At 42.4% G+C, this 23914-nt stretch overlaps 2 protein-coding genes across 2 annotated transcripts in view; both read right to left on the bottom strand.

Moving 5' to 3' along the window:
* Positions 1–8014: 8014 nt before the first annotated feature.
* Positions 8015–13783, bottom strand: LOC143208537 (homeobox protein E60). The gene is made up of 2 exons (XM_076422994.1): positions 13769–13783; positions 8015–13124 (listed from the first exon to the last, which is right to left on the bottom strand). The coding sequence occupies exons 1-2, from the start codon at positions 13781–13783 to the stop codon at positions 12741–12743; spliced, it is 399 nt and encodes a 132-aa protein (XP_076279109.1). The 3' UTR covers positions 8015–12740.
* The window catches only part of LOC143208630 (uncharacterized), a 97991-nt gene continuing 87198 nt past the window's right edge, over positions 13122–23914 (bottom strand). Inside the window, exon 2 of the mRNA XM_076423199.1 lies at positions 13122–22062. Within this exon, the coding sequence (XP_076279314.1) occupies positions 22049–22062 (14 nt within the window). The 3' untranslated portion in view covers positions 13122–22048. The remainder of the gene's footprint in view (positions 22063–23914) is intronic.

Raw genomic sequence — 23914 nt, 5'->3', positions numbered from 1 at the left:
TTGGAGATCTGACTTTCAGAAGATCCGATTTGAAATTTTGCTTTCTGAATGCGACATTGAGCAGAGCATAGTGCAAGGTTAAAACTAGACAGAGGGTACTCACAGATAAACTTGTGACTTTAATTAGGAAGCGAACTGGAAAATTCACGAAGAGGAAGTAGAAGTGTCGAGGATCTGATGCACCAGTAGGATTTATCGTGAGACGTTAAACACTCCCATTTGTATTCCTTTTTTCCTGTTCAACGCATAATAAAGTCTACAGACAACCTCTAATTAGCTGGCAGGGGCTGCAACCACTAGCCTAACGCGTTCGCTACCAGCGTCACGAATTTATGACGATCATTGTTTCTTGCTTCAGAAAGCTAAATGAATTTCAAAACTGTAGCATGTAATATTTAAGAAAGAAGTTAACGAGATCTGTTCGCTAGGCATTTTCATATTTTATTTTTCGCATGTTTATGCATTTATAGCCGTATATAAAGGACTCCGTAATTTATAATATATAAAATATGCTCCACTCAGGGAGCTCGTTAGCGTGAGAATTAAATTTTGCGCTTCGCGGTGTCCAGAAAACGATGGGAATTCTTGTAAATCGCTGTGACGAGCTCGTAAGTGAAAATTATTATTTTTATGAATAAATCCAGATACAAGAACTTCATGTAATTAATAGACAGCGGATTTTATGCATTTCTGACAAAAATCAGTAGTGTTACTGATTTTGAAAGAAACTAAATTTCTATTTCACTCTAGCTCGTTGCAATTCAGGCAGATAACTTTTATTTTGCACGAAGATCCGCTGTCTACTACTCAATCATCGCTAAAAACATTCTGCATTGATTGCGGGAAGCAGGAACAAAATAGAATATTGTAATAGTCTCTTTTTTGCTAAACCTTTTACTGTTTTACATTTCACCCAACCAATTTCTCATAAATGCATAAAAATCCACCTTAGCAGTTCCGCAGAATGTTTATTGCCGCCAGGAACAATTCCATAAATAATCAAAACTGGTAGATGGAAGCTGAAGGATGTAGAAACGAACGCGTCCCAGTATTCGGAGTAGAAGAGACCGTATAGGACGCAAAGTTTCGAAAGCTGGAGGTCAGTATTTGAGAACGCAGAAGAGGAAAGGAGCACGTGGATGAGCGCCACTGGGCCGTTTACAATTAAGCAATGTAACCGAGTCGCAGACGCGTGGAGCGTCGTGTGTGGTCCCGGGGTTCGAATCCCACCTCTCCCTTTCCACTCTTTCCACCCGGGTACCACCACTCCGTTCGCGGTGTCCCCACCACTTCGAGGTTCTCTTCAACTCTTCTCCTCTACTCTCTCTCTCTCTCTCTTTCTCTGTTCCTCTCTCACTCTTATCGTTCGTTTTTCTCTTGTTTCGCCTCTCCTGCGCCGCGGCTCTTTACCTTCTTCGCCTCGTTCCCGAAGGTGGTGACTCATCCACCTATCGGCTACCACGGATTCGGGAATTCCTTCTCGTTCGCCGTCGTTTCTCGATCTGACGCGAATTTTTGCCCCCACCGACAATCGGGGCAGATTTGTATCGGGATCACGAATAGTATCGAGAAGCCCAGGCGACCCGCTGGTAATTGGCATTGAGGCGATCGTTAGTATGTTAGTATACGGACGCTGGTTGCCCCCTTGATGATCCCCGAGGAAATATTGTCCCGAATCCCATTATTTCCGTCTCCGATCCCCTTTTTTCGGATCCGGACTGTCACGGGACCGCTAACTGGGCCCTCGCGGTTCAGCGGTATCTTCATGATCCCATAACCCTTATGGCGAAACCACTGCTTCAGGTTCTGCAAACTTTTAATGTGCCCGCAGTTCTTATTAAGTCGAAATAAATGCAATGGCATCAATTTCGATTTCTTCGAGATATTTAAAGGAAAAGGATAGTAACGCTGAATGAATTCCAAATTTATGATAATATCGTAAAAATTACAATGAATTAATCAGGTTTAAATAATGTGATGTGGAGCAACTGATAAACTCGTTTTTTTTTTAAATTTTGACTTAGACCACTTTCGTAATTATGGGCACAATTACCGTTTCGATGACCGATAAAAGCCGTGTCCGGAGGACCGAGGATTCGAGAACTGGTTCCGAATAGAGCTGTGCGGGCCGGGAAGCGTGCGCGGTCAGACATGTTTGGAGTCCGTACTTGTCCGGAGGCGCGGACGCGTAAAGGTGGACATGACACTAGGAAACTAAATACCGGTCCTATGAGGGTACACGAGAGAAAGGGAGAGAGAGAGAGAGAGAGAGTGAGTGAGTCAGGGTACCCTGTCGAAAAGCAACCGGGGGACCCATCTCACTTAATTTTCGTTAAAGTCACCTGAATCGGTTCGGGATCGGATCATCGACAGTCCGGTGTCGTCTTACCGACTTCATTCTCTATTCACACTGGGGATCTTGTCTCGCACCTAACGACACTTCGGAATAAATTGGCTTCGATGGGTTTACGGAGAAATCGTTCTTCGCCTGCAACATGTAGATGACATTTTCTCACTCTCTCTCTCTCTCTCTCTCTCTCTCTCTCTCTCTCTCTCTCTTTCTCTCTGTTTATCTGTATCAGGAAATCGTTTTTCGCAACTGAATTATTTATCGCGGCAAGGCCCAAACACGCGACACCAATTTCCAGCTACCCGGTTCGCCGCTGATTTCTCCCGCGCAACCGCTATAAATATTTAAATTGCGCTTCGCTTAAAATTCACCGATTACATCTTTCGTCATTTTCGCAGCAATGCGCCCTCGCCTCGCGTAACTCGCTACCGCGATAGCGATCGCCAAACTTTTTACCCCGGCGCGACGCGACTTTCAACGGGTTTCCAATTTTTCCAAGCTGAACGGCCAACAACGATGCGATTATAATTCTTCCGGTAAGACGTAATTTTGATTCACCGGCTACATCGGTGATTGCGTGTAGTGGAATTGTTGCAGATTTTTCTGGACAAAGAGTGTTCATTAAAATTAATTTAAAATCTGCTGACAATCACCATCAGTGAATATGACCGTACAAGTGATTAGTGTCACATGAAGTGTGTTCTTTTTTTGGGTCTTTCCTATTAAATAGTTTTACTCTTTTTTGTATAGTAATATTGTTCTACGACTTTGTACAATTTATATTTCTTTTCGCACAATATGAATTCATGAATAATACCACTGATACTAATCTTTTTCTTTTGCCACCTCTTATTCTCCTTACAGTGCACTTTGTAATTGCGTTTCAATTGTAAAATAGAATTACATTGTAATTTAATTGAATAAGAGACCAGAACTATGTACAAGTTACATTATAATTTCATTGAATGTAGCAACTGAATTTCCAATTACGAAATAATTGAATAATAATTGAATGATTTCGTAATTATAATTCGTAGAGTAATTCAAATGTAATTCAACGCAACTCCGGTGACGGTGAATAATCTCCAGGAATAAATTCTGCAGTCCGAATAGACAGACAGACATTATGGAAAGAGGATCGACGCAGATCGAGCGATAAAAGGGACCGCTGTTCGTGGTTCGGCAGGCGATTCTCGTTGCCCGGAGAGCAAAGGAACAATAACGAACTCATGTCGGTCGCCTCGCGGATTTCCCCGAAACCGCTTGAAGCCGGGCTTTAATGGCTCAATCCGCGTGTTCCGGCAACTCGATGTGTGGGCCAGCGGGTCGATGGTCCCCTCTGAAATTTTCTTCTGCTCGCCGGTCCCCATGGAAGGCGCGTTACCGGCCACCGATCCGAACAAAACTCGAGCGAGCTTGGCTTGTTTTTAGTCGCGCGAGAGGCCAAATGACCGGGACGCGCCGCTCTCATGCATGAATGCAACGTCAGCTGCCATCCCAGGATATGGCGAACTCTTCATTAACCGTGCATGGAGGGTTACGGGGAACCATGGTCACCGTCTGCGCCAAATTCGACGGGGCAACAGCCCCGGCCACGGACCATTTCAATTTCAATCGACGCACCGTGACCGGACTACGAACCTTCCAACAAATACCCCCTTTATATTTTGCAAAAATGTCAGATATGAATTTTATTATCGAGGAAGAGGCTACTTATATGTACTAACAACAAAGTGCAAATACTTATTTTTAGTTTTATTTGAGTAATTAATTTTTATTCAACTCCTGCCTCCCACAATCTCCCAAAGCTATTCCAGAGTCGTTGTAGCGGTCAATAAAAATAGCAATAGAGTCGAGATTACGCTCAACGATTCTTGCAGACGAGAAACAATAAAAATCGAGGGGAGACTGATGCCTGCGCGGGTCGCGTTAATTTTTCAATAATCTCGCGGCCGTTATTTTTTTTCGCTTTACGAGTCTCTCCCTCGATTTCTAATATTCTTTTTGGCCGTGGCTCATGTTCCTCCCCCATTCTCCGCTTTCGTTGTCCGTGGCCTGCCTCCCGGTAGGCTGACGGTCGGGCTATGCGGGATTAAGAGGAGGATAATAATTCGTAGCGGCCGTGAGAGATCGGTAGACTGAGATCTTCAAGGATGATCGTCGTTAGTGAACGGGGCATTAGTCGTACGGTAGCCGATGCCGATGGATACGCTCGCCGTCAGTGGGGAGCCCCAACGTGGAAAGCAGCGTCGGGAGATCTGATGGTGACGGGTATTAAAATTAATGGTCAGCCGTGTACGCTGACGTGTCACCTTATACCTCCATGCGTCATTTTGATTGACCAATAAATTATCTCGGGGGAAGGCCTCGCGCGCGCGTGTTTGGCCATCGGTTGTTCGCGCGGTTCTTTGCTCGTTTCAGGGAAGAATCCCAGCCTGTTGTGCAATTTGTTGGTTCGCTCTGCCATGCCGCGCCGTGATCACTGCGAGACACTCTCATTGAAGAAGACTCAGCCTGAACGTTGTCAATCCCTTGGGAATCTCGACAAAACCGACGTTCGATGGATCTAACAGTATGTTAACCCTCCTGGATCGTTTATGTTGGGTGCAATATTTCACTCTCCAATTCCTTTCCTTTTTATTTATTTTTTTCCCGTTGATGCTTCAAAGATTTGATGTTCCAACGATTATATGAATATTAAAATTGGGGCTGTGGTACGTGCTCCAGAATATTTTTAGATTTTTGTGAAACCTACGACAGTAATGAGGACTCTAAAAATTGGAAATGAGGGGGATGATCTTCAGTCTTCCAAAAATCGACTAGAATACTTGGTTCACTAAACAATTGAAATGAAAGACAGATAAGTGTTGAGAAGATCTAAGCAGATAATCTCCAGTCTTCCAAAAATCGACTAAAATAGTTGGTTCACTAAATAATTGAAATGAAAGACAGACAAGTGTTGAGAAGATCTAAGCAGATGATCTTCAGTCTTCCAAAAATTGACTAAAAAATAGTTGGTTCACTAAATAATTGAAATGAAAGACAGACAAGTGTTGGAAAGATCTAAGAAGAGACCTCGAGCGAATCGAAAGGATGAAAACCGAAGGTCCACGTGGTTAACCAAGAGAGAAACGAGTGGAGACGAGAGGGGAAACCAGGTGAGGTACAGAGCTGTCGTAAAAATCATACGGTCTCAGATAGGATCGCTCGAAATCCCCGCGGCACGGCGGCGTCCGATATATCGTTGGTACGCGAAGAACGCGACGAGAGGTATGCGACCGCAGTAAGTGCAACGTCGATTGATAGCGCGGGCTCCTTATCAGCAAACCATTTCCACTTTTTCCAAGAGTTATCAGCCCGTTGGCCGTAGTCCCGGCCGCTGAGCAAGGAGGGATCGGCGCGACTCGAGAATTCTACGATGTAATTTACGGCTGATTAGCGGGCTCAATAATTCCCTTCCGTGTTACTTTATTGAGTCCGGCGATCCCGCTCGCGCAATTTCCCCGACGATTTATGGGGTGAGATAGACCGATATCAGACTCGACACGTACGAGTGAACCTGACGCGTGTATGCTAACGCACGCACACCGAATCTGGAAAAGAACGCAAGGAGGGCCGATGTAATCGTTCGCGAATCTCTGCGTTGCTTTTCCACCGGGAAAAAATACATTTCAGAATATATAGTTTAACCCCTTACCGTACCATTTTCTTTACAGTTACAGTGATTAAAACGTCTTTATCCCCAAAAATGTCGTAGAAGGGAATAGAAAATATATATTTTTTGTATGGCTACATTTATTTGAATGGTCAAATATTTATTACTAGATAGCGGATTTTATGCATTTATAACAAAAATTAGTAGATATCCTTTAGAATAGTAAAAGCATTGGAAGAATTTAAAAATGTGATTATTTTCAACGTATTAAACATATTAAAAAACAAAATAAATTTATATTACATTCCAGTTTGTTGCAATTCAGGTAGAAAATTTTTATTTTGCATACGGATCCGCTGTATATTGATTACAAACGAGAATAAAATTTTATTTCATCTAAAAAGAAACACATCATTCAAATTTGCTAGACTTTGTTATAATCTTCATGACGAATCTGGCTCGTTAAAATACGGCAAGGGGTTAAGAGACAAGTGTTCTGAAATTGCTGAACAAGAGGAAAACATTTTACGTTTTGTAAGAAGACTTTGTAAAAATAACCAATCCCTGTGAGGCATTACTAAAAATTGTTGTACAGTTAAAATAATCCTTACAATTATTATAGTCTTCAACGAATCTTCAGTAAATAATAAGACTTCTTCTTAATTTTTAAAAATCAATTTAAACTTGAAATAGATTACCTATGGACAAAATGATGTAGTGTTCCAGATCAAATGAAATGATGAGTTAATAAAGATACGCAAATATCCACATACACACAAAACACCATATTACCTAACTGACGCTGGGCATGAACGGGTCAGAGCGGACCCAGCGATCGCCAGCGTCTCGAAGCTCATCTCCAGGGAAATAATTTATTTATCATCCGAAAGATCGCCTACGGAGATACCAGGAGGATTCATAGATCGTTCCCGAATTAGATACAGCGAAACAATGGGAGGAGGATGTAGCGGGGAGCCGTGAGAGCGGAATCGATGGCGTTTAATGGGATTCGTCGGTTAAAACTCATGGAAATCGTGGTTGTCAGGCGCCTGTTAATGCAGGGTTCGAAGCGTATTCGTCGGAGGTGGCCACCGGCCGATACGTCCCTGTCAGATTAGAATCGCACCGCCGCTTGACAAGACTCGCGCTTCTGTCTGTCCGGCAGCCATTTGCCTGGCTCTGGGGCTACTTCGGGTCAACCCGGAGATCCATAAACGACGATCCCGCTCCTTTGTCCCGGAATCTTTACAAATGAGATACAACCGTGGACAGAAAAGTGGCGGGGCACGCGAGGACTCCCCAGACCGATGCCGCTCGACATTCCTCGATTTTATCCTCGGAAAGTCCCCGCAGAATTCATCAGAGAACTGGTGAAACCGATCGAGACTGATGGACGCTGATAGCGGGTCGTTGCAGTCGATGACGCGGCCTGATGAATGCGGGTCAAGTCCCAGATAGCACACGACGTCTTGAAGACGTCCATTTTTACCTCCATTTTAGGTCTGAAATGCTCTGACGAGGCTGAAAATCTGCGACTTTCACCTTAAAGCTCTCATCTTTAAACGTATGTAGCTTATTGCTATGTTGACCGGTTTTGATAAAACTTCCAGTATGCATATAAGTCACCGAAATTTACAAAACGCATTTTTTAAATTATCGTCACAGGCTCAGATGAAAAGTTGTAAAACATCAATTTCAAAATTTTGTATGATTCCTGCCAATTGCAATCGAAACAAATTTTTGTTTACTCATTCTCCTATTAATCTCTGTTGACGCGTTGTTCCACGGTAAACGTGTTTGCGAACGATCGGCGCGAGAGGATTGTTTATCGAACCGCCACGAGGAAGAACAGGTTGGAAAATTAGCGTTATTGCTTCCGTTTTATAGCCGTGAAAAAGCTTTGTTGTTTACTCATTCCCTAGCGAACCTGTCGGTTTAACATCTTTAAAAAATTCAAGTCCTCTGGATCATTTTTAAAGGAGTTATTTATTTGTGGATATGGAATTGATTCCAGTGGATGGTGCGTCAAGGTTCAGCCATCGCGGAAGAAGCCCGAAGTGAACAAATGCTCCGGCGACCATGTCGGGCGTCGTTTAGAGAAACTTTGATTAGATGATAGAGATAGGACTATTACGCCCGAGTAATGAAACAGGTGTACTATTAGAGATTTATCGGAACCGGAGGCCGTACTTGCCGCGGATAATTGCCGCTCTACCAACTCGGTTTCTTTCGCGTTTCCTTGTCGCTGACTTAATAGCGAGGTTTTCTCTGATAGTTATTAAGCATGGTCGAACGACCTCCTCGGTACTAATGTGTGAAAATCCTTGATCGTTATCTGGACTCATTTACCAGTTACGTTAAGCGCGCGTTTCTGAAATGAAAGTCCCGGACAATCGTGCGTGACAAATATGATTACTTAACGACGCGCCTGTCCGACTGACATCGGAAATCACTGCGTAAATGAGTCACTGGGAGGTCTCGGTAATGTCTATCGGTGATTGTCGTTCGCCTAACTGCCTGCTTGATGACTCCGAATCACGCTTCACGCTGACGCTACCTAGAATTAAAAATAATTCTCGCGTAATATCTCGGCGAACTGAAAATGAGCATCTTCAGTCATTATAAGATTAATAATTATTAGACTGCAGATGAACATGCAAAATAAAAATGTTTTACATTACAACATTCTTGAATTTTTAAAATCTTTTACTGTTTTACATTTCACTCAACCAATTTCTTCATAAATGCATGAAAATCCGCAGCCTAATAATTAGTAATTAATACTAGTCAAAATGACGTGTTGCAAATTTCTTTTTAATTTTACAATCAATTTATTTTGCGAAACCTACGGTCAACTTCCGAAACGGGACATTTCTGCAGCTTCCAACGAAAATAAATACAGACCATTGGTTTGGCGCCCCCGAATGTCTGCCACTGAAATCGCTATACCTGATTTCCCTGGCGCTCATTTATTTTTTTGTGTAACAGCCTTTGAAATATCGTGGGACCGTTCAGGTATCGACGGACTTCCGTCCGTCCCTCAACAGAAGTTCTTGTAAAAAATAATTGTCGCTGATTATTCATCGCAGACGGAGTCCGTTCCCTCGGACGTGGCTTGTACGCTAATGTCGCCTATTACTTACCTCGGATCCTCGAGGACGACTCAGGGTCCCAAGGGAATCCTGCAGGATCTCCGGCGACGGCGCGTCGAAAAAGAAAAATCGGGGAACAGAGCCGAGACCGATGAAATTATTTATCTCCGGTGTCGACGAACTCGACTCCGTTTTTAGTTCCCCGAAAATGCTCAACTTTCGACCATGCAATTGTACAATCAGTGAATCAAGAATTATTTTAGTGGTAACTGTTGTTCGATATTTATGATGAAATATTTTTAAGAGGCTCCACACGTTGAATGAGAAACTTTTAAAATTTATTTTAGTAATTATGTTCCTTTTATCTTTCTGCATCTTACGGACCCAATAAAAATTAATTCCCAATGTGTTAAATTTATCTGTAGGTCTAAAAATTCTAAAATACATTTTGCGATTTTTTAAACAAAGAATGAGAAATGTGTGCTTCCCCTACAAAAATGTAAAAGTTAATCCTAGAATATCCACGATTTCTAAAAATAGTGCTTATCGATTACAAAATTGATGAATCTTTATTAGCTACTGCGTTCCAACCCCTAAAACGAACGAAATCCCATAAAATGGATTTTGAACAAACCAACAATTTAATTGTAACTGATTGTATTCGAGTCAATTCGATTAACCTTCCTGCAATAAAGACTGTTACAGTACTTTGTAAGATTTTGTAGAAGCCACGAGGGTTTCGTCGGGGGGTGTAGATAGGTGTAAAGGGGTCGAAGGTTAAATGAAGTATAAAATGCATTGGCCGACAGCACTCGCCGTAGCGGCGCAGCACACGCACCGCGTTTACGGTATAACGTAGGCGTGGCTGGTTTGATATCAACGATGGCCACCTTTCGACTGTAAATCAATCGATATCTCGCTTGTGCGGCAGCGGGAGGGGCTTTTCATGGGGTTCGCACGAGGCTGAAATACGGCGTCGGGGGTGGAAGCATGCGCCAAATGCTGAATGCGAATCGACCCGCCCCGTGCCTTTTATCCCGACACCGATCCCGAACCACCATCTTTCTCTCGCATATTTCCTCTGTTTCTCACTTGCATTTCGACGATGCAATTCGATAAACATCTCTGGCCGATTGATTTCGTCGACCTCGTCCATTACTTGGGTACGCCTTGAAACTGATTCGTACCCTAATCGCCTCACAAGTTATGCTTTCATCCCCGAAATCCTGCTTTTCGAACAATCTCTACAGAAAAGGAGATTTTTATTTTTAACAAGTATAGGATTGACACAATTCTGTTACCGAATTTGATAAATTAATTTTTGCCACAATCTATTAAATAAACAAAAGTATATTATATTCTACGAGCTATTAGTATTTATTTTTCAGAGATTGAATAGGGATTCATTTTTACCACAATCCATTAAATAAACAAAATTATATTATATTCTACGAGCTATTAATATTTTATTTTTGAGAAATTTATTTTTCATAGATTGAATAGGGATTGCTTCTTATTTTTAAGATTAATGGTTTTGGATAGGAAGAGGAGAGCTGTGGTAAGATGATTAAAACAAGTCGTGCTACGTGGCTCGCGATAGTGGGAATATTTAATTCGATTTTTTTTAAATAATCCTTACAAGATATTTACGCTCGGTTACCGTGTCGAGCGTTTCGCATAGCATAGGTAAATAAATAACTAAGTTACTTTTAAACAGTCTATCGAGACGACGTTCTCGCTAAGTTTCGGCTTTATTTACACGACGATTTATCAATTTCATATATATATATATATATTTATATATTTATACCTATACATAAGTCGTTTCTATTTCACTTCTCTTTTATTTATATATATAGATTCTATTGCACGTCGCAATTGTACGATATCTTACATTTTTACAATAAATTAACGGAATAGAACTAGCATTCTCGCACTCTCTGTATCATTCTTATCAATCGAAAAACCGTTTTCCTCCCCCTTAAAATATTTATTAATTCAGGTTCCCTCAGACAAACGAAACAAAAAAACAAACAAAAAAATCGACGATGACTGTTCTCGACCCGGTATCCTCGAGATTACTGTACAAATGGCACTGTACAACCCATTCTACACACAATCAGCTGACTTAGGTGATTCACGCCCGATCATTCCTCCATTTTTCTTCGACACTGAACTTCTCTAATTGCTAGGAACGCGACGAGTCTTCAATAACGACGAATAACGATCAACTAGATGACCGCCATTCGCGAGAAATTTGCACATCGGGTGACTCGCGAGCTTCCCCATCGACAACGGACTCTCGAGTCTCAAACAGGAAGCTCTAAGACAACGAAATTCGTTCGGAATTCGTTCTGCAGTCGTTCAGGCGCCTATAGTCTTTTCCGCAGACGATCCACTGCTCAAGGTCCTTTCAAATTATCCCCCTTCCCCCACTTGTACTCTGTGTAATGTTTCAACGATCCGGAAGAACTCAATTAAATGTTTCGAATGATTTACAGGTGCAAAATCATGTTACGAATATATCCATTTTATTGGGAAATATTAACAATTCTTGTATTTTATTAGGTTCGAGGGAAAGTTCTGTCGTATTTGGAATAAGCAGTTAATTTTGCTTCTAAATCGAAAACACATGTTGCTGGTGAGTCATTGGGAAACAGGAGTTGTTACAGAAGTCGTTACAAATAATGACAATGTTGTTACGAATAATATTAATTTTAGAACTATCCCTCCAACCTAGTATACAGGGTGTTCATTTGAAAATTTTCCAGTCGAATATCTCGAAAAGTATGAAAGATATTAAATAAGTGTAAAACACGTGTCCAAGGGGAAAGAGGGGGCAGTATCAGTTTTTTATTTGGGTGGCGTTTTCAAGGTTATTTGAAGATCTCAACTTTGTTTTTTCAAATAGAAACCTATATTTTTTCCTATGGGATCTTATTGTACGTAAAAAGACCAGCAATTTTCGTACGATACTTTTTATCCATCCTCTTTCCCCCTCGAAATCCTTGGACACGTGTTTTACACTTTTTTAATATCTTTCATACTTTTCGAGATATTCGACTGAAAAGTTTTCAAGTGAACATTTTGTATATAAATATGAATTAATTTCTTAAAATGAAGTGAACCAACCACTGAAAACTACTTCTCCCTCGCTGCTAACAATTTCTGCCAACTAAATCGCCAAAACATCAGACAGAGGGATACTTCAGGGTGCCAACCCTGATAACCTCGAACAGCCGGTCATCTCCGGAGCGACCATAGTCAGTGGCACTAGTATCCTTAACGAAATAAATACCCCAGTCTATCGTACGAAGAAAAAACGTCTACGAGATTCGATGAGAAATTTGTTTGGCGCAGGAATCTGTTTCTGCCGAAAGCGAAGTGTATCGAAAACGTTTAATCTTTGGATTGTAGATCGCCCATCTCGTGGAATGTAACGGAGGAACGGTCTGTAAAAGACGAGACCTGGGAACAAATCGGATCTTCGTGCATTTGGGCTCTCGTCTTCGCGATCATCCATTCCACACTCTTTCACGTTCTTCCACACTGAACCACGATCGCGAATCGAACACACGTCCAACTTCGAACATGTTCGAGAATCGCGAATTTATACTCGATCAATAAACGGATATTATTGTCGTCACTTTGCTTGCAGTTCCGCTGCCTGTTCCTCTTCTTCTTTCGAGAGGGGCACGGTCGAGTGATTATACAGTCCTTGCGCCATCAGCTGAAGGGCTAGAGGATTCTTCTGGCCGCTGGCTTTCTTGATCTTCGCCCTTTTATTCTGGAACCAGATCTTGATCTGCGCCTCGTTCAGACCCAGGTCCCTCGACAGTTGTTGCCGTCTTCTTTCCGTGAGATATCGATTCTCCGCGAATTCCCGCTTCAACCTTGCCAATTGCTCCCCGCTGAACGCTGTCCTCGGTCTCTTCTCTTCAGGGGTAGCGCCGCTGCCTCGATTGTCCGTCCTTTTTACTCGTCTTGTTCGAGGACCTGGAACACGGGAGGATCCTGACGTTAGCTGCTATCTGCCGACATGTCAGCGGAATTTTGGCTATTTCTCGATTAAAGACATTTCTCTACTTGGTCTACTTATTGTGGAAACAGAAACGAGAGCAAGGACAAGTGCTCGCTCGAAGGGAACCACATTCGATTGTTTCATATTTTTCAGGTGAGCCGACTGAGCAGGGTTATGAGGGGTTTGGGTCAACAGTCACATTACAATATATCAATTTTGTCATTGTAGAAAATACTATTATATGATGTACCTACTAGCAGACCTCAGTTTTTGATTTTTCAATGTTTTGCTCAGGTCAGACCAGTCTGAGCAATGCTGTGAAGGGTTTGAGTTAGCAGACATATTACAATATATCCATTTCATCACTATGGAAAATAATATTCTATGATGTGACTATTTGCAGACCTCAGTTTTTGATTTTTCAATTTTGCTCAGGACAGACCAGTCTGAGCAATGTTGTGAAGGGCTCGAGTCAACAGTCACATTACAATATTACATTTCATCATTGTAGAAAATAATAATTAATGATGTACCTATCAGCAGGGTGCAGAAACCCAATTCAGACCTTCGATTTTTATTCTTCTATGTTTTGATCAGGTGAGATCACTCTGAGCAGTTTTTTGAAAGGTTTGAATCAGCATTAACATTACCATATAACATTCCATTATTGTAAAAAATTGTAATTAATGATAATATTCAGTCCTTCGCTTTTTATTTTCAATATTTTGTTCAGGAGAGAACAGTCTGAGTTTTGTGCTACAAAATTCCACAAATTAAAACCATGAACACCCGAAGTCAAAAACCAGCATCATCAAAGGCACAAAAACCAAACTCAACAACCAAAGATTCAAAGACGAATGGACCTTCAAGGCCGCGAAAATCCCAGCAACGAAGGGCTTAAAAACTCGAGGAACAACGTGGTCGAATTTGCAAAATTCAGGATATTTTCACAGTCGAAGGAGCTGCAACGATCCCGGATCTCCTCTCCCTCGCGAATGTTGAAACTGGTCGGCGCTAATAATTCACCTCATAAACCTGATGCACCGTCCACGGGTCCAGCAGCGGCAGCGAGAGTCTTTTGCGGCCATAATTGCGAATAAATCAAATCGTAACGATCAACAACGGTGTTATCTTGTTGGCTGATCTGCCGGGTCGGACATTACGCGGAAATCCCGCGTCCGGCCGCTTAACACCGTCCTCCATCATAACGCGGCGAAACCTTCATTCGCGCGGTTCCCACTCGCGAATCGCAGTCCGCGAAATATGCCTGGTATTAATGTTACTATGCAGTCGATGTTGCCGTGGAGAAATGTCTCGAGGCAACCGGCGATCATAGTCAGCGAAAAAGGAGAACGTACGACAAAAATGAGGAATTGAATTATCCTCGGAAATCTTGCGTTTTGAAATTTGAGCATTACCAGTTGAACGAATCGATGTGTAATTATGGGGGGGGGGGGTAATGATCATTATTATGAATGAAATTACACTTGTAAAATATGCCATTGATAGACCTATCTAATTTCCAGGCGATTATCCTCTGGAATCTGTTAAGGAGCCACAACGAAATTTAGAGTCGGTGAGGATTGTAATTAATTCTACGAGTTTGATCGGATTCTTTTGATCAAATGTTGATGGAGGATCCTCTGGAGAACTTCGAGAATTTTATGCATTTATTGCCAAAATTTATTGGTCAAACAGAAATCTGTGAATATTAATCGATACGTCGAACAAGACACAAAATGAGAAAGTCCAAGTTTGGTGTACTTCGGAGGTGAGTGTTTTTAAATTGAAAATGCGAGACCGCAAGTCAATTAAAACGGTTTCCCTCGGTCGGCAAGCAAAGTGGGCTTCCAGCCAGCGACTATTAACCGGACTGACAGTCTCTCTCGCAGCGTTAATCAAGGGCGTTGCGCTGAAGAGCGCAGCCAGCCGGTAGCTGACGTCTAACTCAAGGATAGCTCGAGAGGAAATTAGTGTTCCTTGGCGGCCGCACGTCCTCGGTATGCGAGGTACTTTCGGGGATGTACTCTCTCTCGCTTATTCTCAAGGTGAGAGGGCGTCTTAGCGTTATTGGTTTTACCCTCGAGAACTGGCTGAGAGGGGGTGGCACCTTAAATGGAGAACCCAGAGAGACGGGGGGATGCTCAGCGGAGCGAGAAGTGGGTTTCTGAATGCCTCTTTCCAGCCACCGACAACGAGACTACTTCGCTTAAGTAATTAGACTGCCGACCGTTCGTTACCTCAGTCATTTCTGAAGAGGAGAACGAGTAACTGCCTCCTGCGAGCCGCCGCCATTTTTGCGTTCCGCCAACTATGCAAAATGTTCGCACCCCTCGCTAATCGTTTACACTTCGACTACCAGACCAGCAACCTCGATCATTCCATGTAATCGAAGCAATTTATTCGATGGCAGACATTTCGCAGGACTCAACTCTAGCCCGATTCAATTCGTAAAAGATGAAAAATTCGTTTTTTGTTTAATCATTAAATTGCAACAATAGATCGAGACGTCCTTAGACTGTTTGAACCTCTTCACTGTGAAATGACAGTTCATATTGCCAAACGAAAAGGGTCCGAAAATAACTATTAAAATTCACAATTGTTATATTGAGACTATTCAGAATGAGTTTTATGACTAGACTGCGGATGTTTATGCAAAATAAAAAACACTTGGATTGATTGTAAGACACAGGAGCCAAATAAAAATTTCTATTGAGGTGAAACTAATACAATGATGACCTTAAATCTTTTTCAGTATGTCCACTGCTTTAAACTGTACGTACTCTTTTTTGTCATAAATGCATAAAATTCGCAGTCTATTTATGACATTTTTTGTTCTATGATCCTCTGCGATTTTTCAGGCAACTTGAAGATCCCATGCTCGTAGAATTTCTGTTTTTTATTAGCTTACTCGGAAAGCGCTGGAACGAATTAGCCGCGCAAGTCGAGGACGTACTGTACAAGAATTAATTGGACAGAGCACTAACAAGTGAAATGGCAATTGTGCAGAGTGCATCGCCGCCACCGATATTCAAACAGCAATCGAAGAAGCAACAAAACGCGCCGGCGCGGTAGTTTTTCACGTGCTTCCGCGGAGCGACGCTGCGACCGTACGCCATTTATTTCTTGCGGGGAATTTGATCGATGTAATTCAATTGAGTGAAAAACCGGTCGGCTCGGGAACAATTAAACCGCTTCATCATTGTCCTGTCATCTCGGCGACAATCCAGGGAGCATTTTGTCGCCGAAGGACGCGTCGTTTCGTACGAGTCTCCGACATCCTACTGCGACATCCTTCTACGACGTCCATTCGATCCCCTTTCTTCGCTTCCTTTTCTTTCGCCGCTGTTTTTCCTTTACTAAATCGCTTTTCCTCCAACACGTCAAACAGCGAGCCTATTTTCTACACCTTTCTTGTAGAATATGTTATTCATGAACAGCGAGAAATCGTTATTCTGAAAGATTCGTCATTGCAGAAAAATTCAATAAAAAATATTATTGGGTCGTTCACACATTTATAACGAATAAAATAAAAATCTTTCTTTTCTTAATAATTGTGAACAAGTAAAAATAGTACGATTTCTAAATTCTTTAAATATTTTTTCTAAGTCGTTAAAATTAGAATAACATGAGAACCATTAAAATGACAACAATAATATTATACTTTTTCTTTCTGCCAGACAATTCATACAGCTCCGCTTCTGTCAGATATTTTCCAACGAAAAAATAATGGTGTATTCCTCGGACATGTGGTCAATTATCCACAAAGTTTCGGAACGATTCGCCTCACGGTCTCTTTGGGAAAAAATCGCAAAGCCACGGTATTTTTAGCGTTCTAAACCGGGCTCTTCCCTTCGACACGGGTTTGCGTAACGAATCGTAGGAACGCCGGATCGCTCTTTCAGTTTTGCTGCTTGGGTCCCTTGTCACGTTGCTTCTAATTGCACTGGTATCGGCGGGGACGCAGGGGAGGACCTGGTCTGGGTTAGAACCGTCTGGAAACGATCGTTGGAAAAAGAGAGAGCTGCTCGTTGCACCCGGAGCGAAATCATCTTCCCTTTTAACTGCGAATTTCCAAGCTGATCGATCGATAAACCTCTACGATCGAAAAATCTCTCGGAACCTTTTTGCTCGACGCATTCCTGCGGTATCGTTCTACGCTTCTCGATCGGATTCTCTCGATCCTCGATCGGACTTTTGGTCGTGCTGCCTTTGGTCTGACGCAATCAGCGACACCTGGAAAATCGTCGGATGGCTTCGATAGTCCCTGAGATCGGCGAGTTCGCCGAGGAAGGAGATCATTTCTAATTGATTCCTCGAAGCGAGAGTAAGAGGAACGCATCGGCACCGGTCGTCGTCGTCGTCGTCGAGCCCTCATAAATTTGCCAGGCGTTCTTGCTAAACGTTGCTGGATTTTTTCCCCAGCTCAAGGTGAACGGAATGCGCGCGTTTCCAAAGATCGTCCATTTTGTTCGCGGGACTCAATCGCGCTCGATGGAATGCGGACAGCGGCCGACTTTGATTTCTCCTGGAATCTCGCGGTTTAGGTATCGTCTCGGAGAACTCGAAGAAGTGGAGCTAATTGGAGCCATTTCGGTAGCCATTCTTTTCTACAAAATAGTGAAGCCTTCTGATTGTAGATTTTCTTGTACATATATCGATTTGAGAGGGTAAACTCTTTTCTAGGATTGCAAGGATGCGGGATCCGCCTTCTCATTTCTCGATAATGCAAAGATTGGGATTTTCAGTAGTCAAAAACGCCAGATAAAAGATTTTTATCTATACGTTTACGAGGCGTAATTTGTATTATTTGGCTGCATGCATGATAGCTGTACAGCTTTATCCTTCCGAATAATGGAAATTACGCCTCGTAAATGAAAAAACGGGACTTTTGAGGGCAATCGCGGCCTCTATTGATCCTTTATCTAGCGCTTTTGACTACTGAATGACCCCATCTTTGCATTATCGACAATTTTTGCAATCCTGCAAAAACGAGTCTACTCCTTTAAGAGGTTCTTTCATTAATCCATTTGTTCGAGAACACAATTGCTGAATGTAAAAATAGAAAAAAATAGGACTTTTGAGGACGATCGCGGTCTACATTGTTCTTTCATCTAGCACTTTTGAAACTCTACTGGAAACGAGTGTCTACCTCCTTAAATGTTGCCGGAACATCAGAAGTCCACGAGACTCCAGAAGCAATAATTTATTTTCCAAGGCGACTGTACGATCGCGAATCGAGGAACGATCCCGGGCATAGTTGAAGTGAGTCGTACGACTATGAATTGCGTCGTGGCTGGTACGTGCAACGATCTGGCCTGGTCTTAAAGCGCCACTAAACTTGCGCGTCACGTTCCTTTTAATTACGTCTGCCAGCATCGACGGCCACGAAACGACGAATGAGTCTCGGGTCTTGGCCGCGGGCAGAGGGACAGGGAGACGTTAAGAATTCATTAACGATACTTTGTGACCAACTGGAGTCGGCCAGAAGTGGGACAGGTGCAGATCATACTCGAGAAACGGCGTGGAGCGACGATCTACCTCGATCTACGTAGGGGCAAGATAGTTTGAAGAATGCGCGTTGCAGAAGAATGCTTGCGATCCGGAGATGCTGGAGACGATGGCGATGGACGATCTCGAGGTCTTTGTGGGCTAGAAGCACCTGGGAATGAAAGTGATCGAGTCTTTGCACGGAGGAGATCGTTTCCCGATGACTAGGATCATGTGGGACGCTTTCTTGGTGACACGATTCATGCTTGATGGTGACTCTCGTTATGTTCTATGCCAGGGGATCTTAAACTTATGTAGTCCGAGGCCCCCCTCTTGAACAACATTGTTTTTGCAGATCTCATCCCAACCCTGTTCATTTTACTAGACATTTTAATTTCCGAAATTTTTTCGGGATCGGGACGTGTACTCGAAAATTTCGAGTTTCGAATTTATCGGGATTCTCGAAATAATTTATTCTTTATATATTTATATAAATATACCATATATTTAATATAATATTATATGTATATAATGAATACTTAATTATTATACAAAATTCTTTTCAAGAGTGCCTATGTCATATTCTAGAAATTCTCAAGAAACCCGATTTCTTCGGGAATCTCGCAATTTTCGGGAAACCCGATTCTTTTGCGAATCTCAAAATTTCTCGTCCCGACCAACTCGCACACCCAAACTAGTAACAGCAGTGTCAGGTGTTAGGCATCTGAAGATTGGACACACAAGTAACACTACCCAACTGATAGTCACTGATTTGAACGAAATTTAACGTACTTATTAAACACCGAAAATATTAAATATGTGTTTTTTTGTTTCGGCTAAATACGCTGTTTAGGGGTAGAAAGCACCCCTCAACCTGTAGAGATGGAAACGTTTGTGGCTAATTATATCTTAAAGGATACAGTATCTGAAAAAAGTGCTAGATCCAGAATTGTGCAGTTCAGAGTGATGCACTTGATGGCGCCCTTGAAATCGACCTTGAAGTCGATTTTCAAGGTCAATTAAATTTGGAATTAATAATCCGGACTTGCCGGATTTGGCAGTTGCCGGACCTTAAGCGCATCCTGTATCTATAATCAGTAATTTTATGCGATGACTCTAAATCGGTCTTCAGAATTGATTTGTTGCGTTATTTTCCCAAAAAAGAGAAATCAGACGTTATGGGAAAATAGGCTCAAATTTATAGAAAAAATATGAATCCTTTAAGAAATAATTAGCCACAAACGTTTTCATCTCCAAAGGTTGCGATTGAAACACGTAATTAATATTTTTCGGTGTTTAATAAGTACGTCAAATTTCATTCAAATCAGTTGGGTAGTGTTACTTGTCAGTCGTCTCTAACACAGTACAAGCTAGTCCCACTAGCCACGAACACAATCGTCATCGAACCATTCAACAAAGCCGTCAATCAAATCATACTCCGTAGAATCTTGAATTCGAGCAAGCAACCATCACAACCATGTGACGGTAGCGATAACGAGGGCCAATCGAAGTCCTTAAAACCGTCAATACGAACTCGGTGAAGGCCCCACAGTGGACAGGGCTCGTAATTTTCTCATGACTCAAGAGCGACTGGCAGAGAAGAAGCCGGGAAGGCCGGTCGGTCGGCCGTGTCGACACGCTTAGCCTCGTTTGTCCCGCGTAATGGCCGCAGTCATAACTCAGCCCCGCGAACTGACTCGGTCCCCGGCACTCTCCGGGGCCTGATCGAGCAAGAAGACTCCAGTCATTTCTGCTCTCTCGGTGTACAAAGGCGACACGACCTGCCGGATTGATCAGATTCACGGAAACGACGAGTCGCGGGCTCCCAGCCAATATCGGTTTCGATCGGAACCGGCCTTTTTATTGGTCCCCTTCGTGCATCTACAAGGGCCCCCGGTCTATCCGGATGACATGCCGTAGATCTGCCAGCGTTTCCCTTGTTACACGAAACGAAAGTTTGTTGTTCTCGTACTCTGTCCCACGTGACTGGCATACGTCTCGCCTCTTTCCACCGTGACGTTTCAATCTTTTTCTGTACGGTACGATCAACTTCTGTTTCCAACTTGCACAATGAAACTCGTTCTTGTTGCCTGCTTTGTGGATGTTCTATGTTTTTTTTTTTTTTGGAAGGGAATTTGTATTTTGCATAAAAACCCAGTGTAATCATGCGATTGTGGATCTTTATACGAGTTTTAAATTTCATTTTATGGAAAGCCGAATTTGTTAATTAACTCTCATCCGTCCCTCGTGTCAATTTGACAAAGTGTTCCCGAAATAATTTCTACTGTTCTGTTAATTGTAGGTTTTGCCTGAAACTTCATGACTTTTATACATATTTTTAATGCGGAACAGATAACCGGAAAAAACTTAAGAAAGTTAAATGTTAACTCATCAATTTCAATAAAAGAAAAATAATTCGTCGATTTGACACCGAGGGACAGGTACAGTTCGTGCAATGAGGGACGGATGAGGATTAACCATTAACGTTTGTTCCCATGCATCGAAAGAGTGTCGGGTGCTTCGTTCACGGTTTCCGTGGCCATTTTCCGAACAGTTCGCGACCTAGATTTTAATGCGATTCGCAGATTACCTCTCCTAACCTCGCTTTTCCGTTCAGATCGGGTTCTGTTAAGCGCTTTCGCGGAATGGAACGGGAAACGCGACCGGCTAACGAGCGAAATGTCATTCGAGGAATTGAGACCTCTTCTTTCCCATTGAATGGTGCCCGGTTCTAAGACGATTTCGTTCCCAGTCGGATTTCTTGCCACTGTTTAGCACACCGTGGGAAAAACTCGATGAATTTTCGAGTAATCGAGCGAGTTCTGTCTCGGGAGAATGCTATCTTCGGTCGTTAGGGCTCGGAGTTAATGGGTGAAATCGGCGGCGGCGTTTTGTCGCGGTTTCACCACAGTAACTGGACATGGAAACGGTGTCGATCATCTCGACTGATGATTGAGAGGTTCGAACAGTGTTGAATCCTCGGGCAGCTCTATCATCTAACCTGGAAAGGAATTTTGTCAGCAACTTTTGTACTGTTCTTGAAAATGAAAATGTGTTTTTAGAAAAACTAGAGGTTGGTCCAACATAATAGGACATTGAAAATGCGACTGATGACTGCAGTAATTTCGACTGTTTTGACCCTCAGTGGAAAATCTGTGGAGAATATTGTTAGACCACTCTTGTAATCTGTTTCCTGTGGTTAGTACATTTTTTTGAAATTTCTAGAGTCGCTTCACAACATATATTCTCTATTCGAACGACTATGTGAATGACTGTGTACTATCGTTAATGTTTCCACAATAAGTATAAGTAGTAATGGCTTCGGAAAATCTCACGTTCTCTGATGCCATTTCGTCATTAGTCTCTCGCCTAGTTTAGCTCTTTCTCTTTTCTTTCTCTCAGTGTTTCTCGATTGTACGGCCTCTAACAGTGGTTGGTCGTTACTTACTTCGTCCTGAGAACAAAAAAGAAAAAACACACACGGTTAAAAAGCATGATCGTTGACAAGGATTTCATTAATAATAATCAATTATCCATTCTCGCGTGCGTCCTTCGGCGCGGCGATAAAACGCCGAAAAAAAAAGGAACGGCTTATCGCGGCCTCACCATCCGCCCTAACGTCAATTAACGTAACGACGATAATGATTTACGGTTCCGCGAGTTTCCTCGCTACACCTCCTACCCTCGTCATCCATCAGCATAATGCCTCATTTTCGCGAAACTTCAATCGTTCTTTCTAAGAAACGTTCTCGTAAGAGAAATAATAAAAATATCTTCTGAGTTACATTGTAATGGCTTTTATTTTTATTAGAAATAAAGCGTTTGTTTCTCTGTGACAGACAATAAAAATATTTTCTGTGATTCTTGACGTAATTCTTAACATAATTCTATGTAGTTTAAGAAATTATGTGGTATCGAATTAGTAAATTTGTAACTAATTGTAACAATATTCACATTATAATGGCGTTAATTTCGATTAGGAGAGTTCACTATTAAAAAAGATAGGAGTAGAAATGTAACGTGTCTGAGCACTACCGTCCTTATCTACTTGAACTGGCGATTACGCACGAATCAGTATGTATTCCTAGCAATTTAAGCGATTGCCTCAGTAATGACAAGAACATCATCCAAGTTATCCTCTATTTCTAAAATCCACAAATATTCACCACACTCTATAATTGTATGCGACCTGTATAAATAAATTTAATGTTATATGTTTTTTATATGTTCATTTTAATAAAAATAAAGCAGGGATAATAAGTAGAAGCTTCCGGGAGTGTGATCTTAGAAACTCTGAGAAGCATGGACCCGCAGAAAACCGGGCACATAATCGCGTGGGGATCCGCGGTTGGCAAAAAGGTCTGATCGATAACGTCCTCCGGAGAGGTTCATAGTGGTTGATCGCATTCGGCCTGGCCAGATTCCTTTCCCCTTCGAGCGAAATATCCGGCGGAGTTCGGGATCCATCGAAATTCCTGGACAAAAAGCACCCGCGTTCCGAATCCTCGAGCGACAATAACGCGGCCCGGAGCATCGTGTGACCGTGGGACAGTCCTCGGAGAGAATTTCGCGAGAGAGAGAGAGATAAAGAGAGAGGGAGAGAGAGAAAGATCGCAAACTGGGAATCGCGACGCGGATTTCATTGGTGCGCGCTGATTACCGGAACGCCGCTCACATTTTTCCAGGGCACTTGTTAAGGTGTTTCTTGGGGCCCACGGAATCGTACGAAAAGTAGCCGTGGCCTGTAGCCATACCCATAACCATAAATAATGACCATTGATTGGTCACTCGTCGATCGTTACCCGCGAGTACGTGACTGCGTTTACGTTTCCACGGGTCGTTAGCTCGTTTCCATTAAGGCGCGGTCGCGCCGGTTCTCTTTCTCTTTCTCTTCCTTCTCTCGATTGACTATCACAGGAATGGTCGGCATTCAGTAAAACACGGTTATTCGAACGATTTTTCCATGTTCCGACGCTTTATCATATGCTGCCTTTCGCAGGTGCCCTCCCCAAACCGCAAACATTTCAATAGCCTACAACTAACAGCTGTTTTAACTCCAAAATTAAACATTTCTTCCGACCTGAAATAATTCCATTCTATATGATTTCTTCCATTTCATAATGCCGCATACAATACGTAAACATTTTGTAATTGATTAGTAGACTGCGGATCTCCATGCAAAATAAAAAATGTTTGCATTGATTGCAAGACACAGGAGCCAAATAGAAAATTCTTTTTTCTTTTAATTGTCTCTTATTAAGCTGAAATTAATACACTGATGTCCTTAAATATTTGTAATTCGTCCA

This window comes from Lasioglossum baleicum, chromosome 5, assembly GCF_051020765.1.
Source record: "Lasioglossum baleicum chromosome 5, iyLasBale1, whole genome shotgun sequence".
NCBI classification, from domain to species: domain Eukaryota; kingdom Metazoa; phylum Arthropoda; class Insecta; order Hymenoptera; family Halictidae; genus Lasioglossum; species Lasioglossum baleicum.
This window is presented reverse-complemented; position numbering and strand designations above follow the sequence as displayed.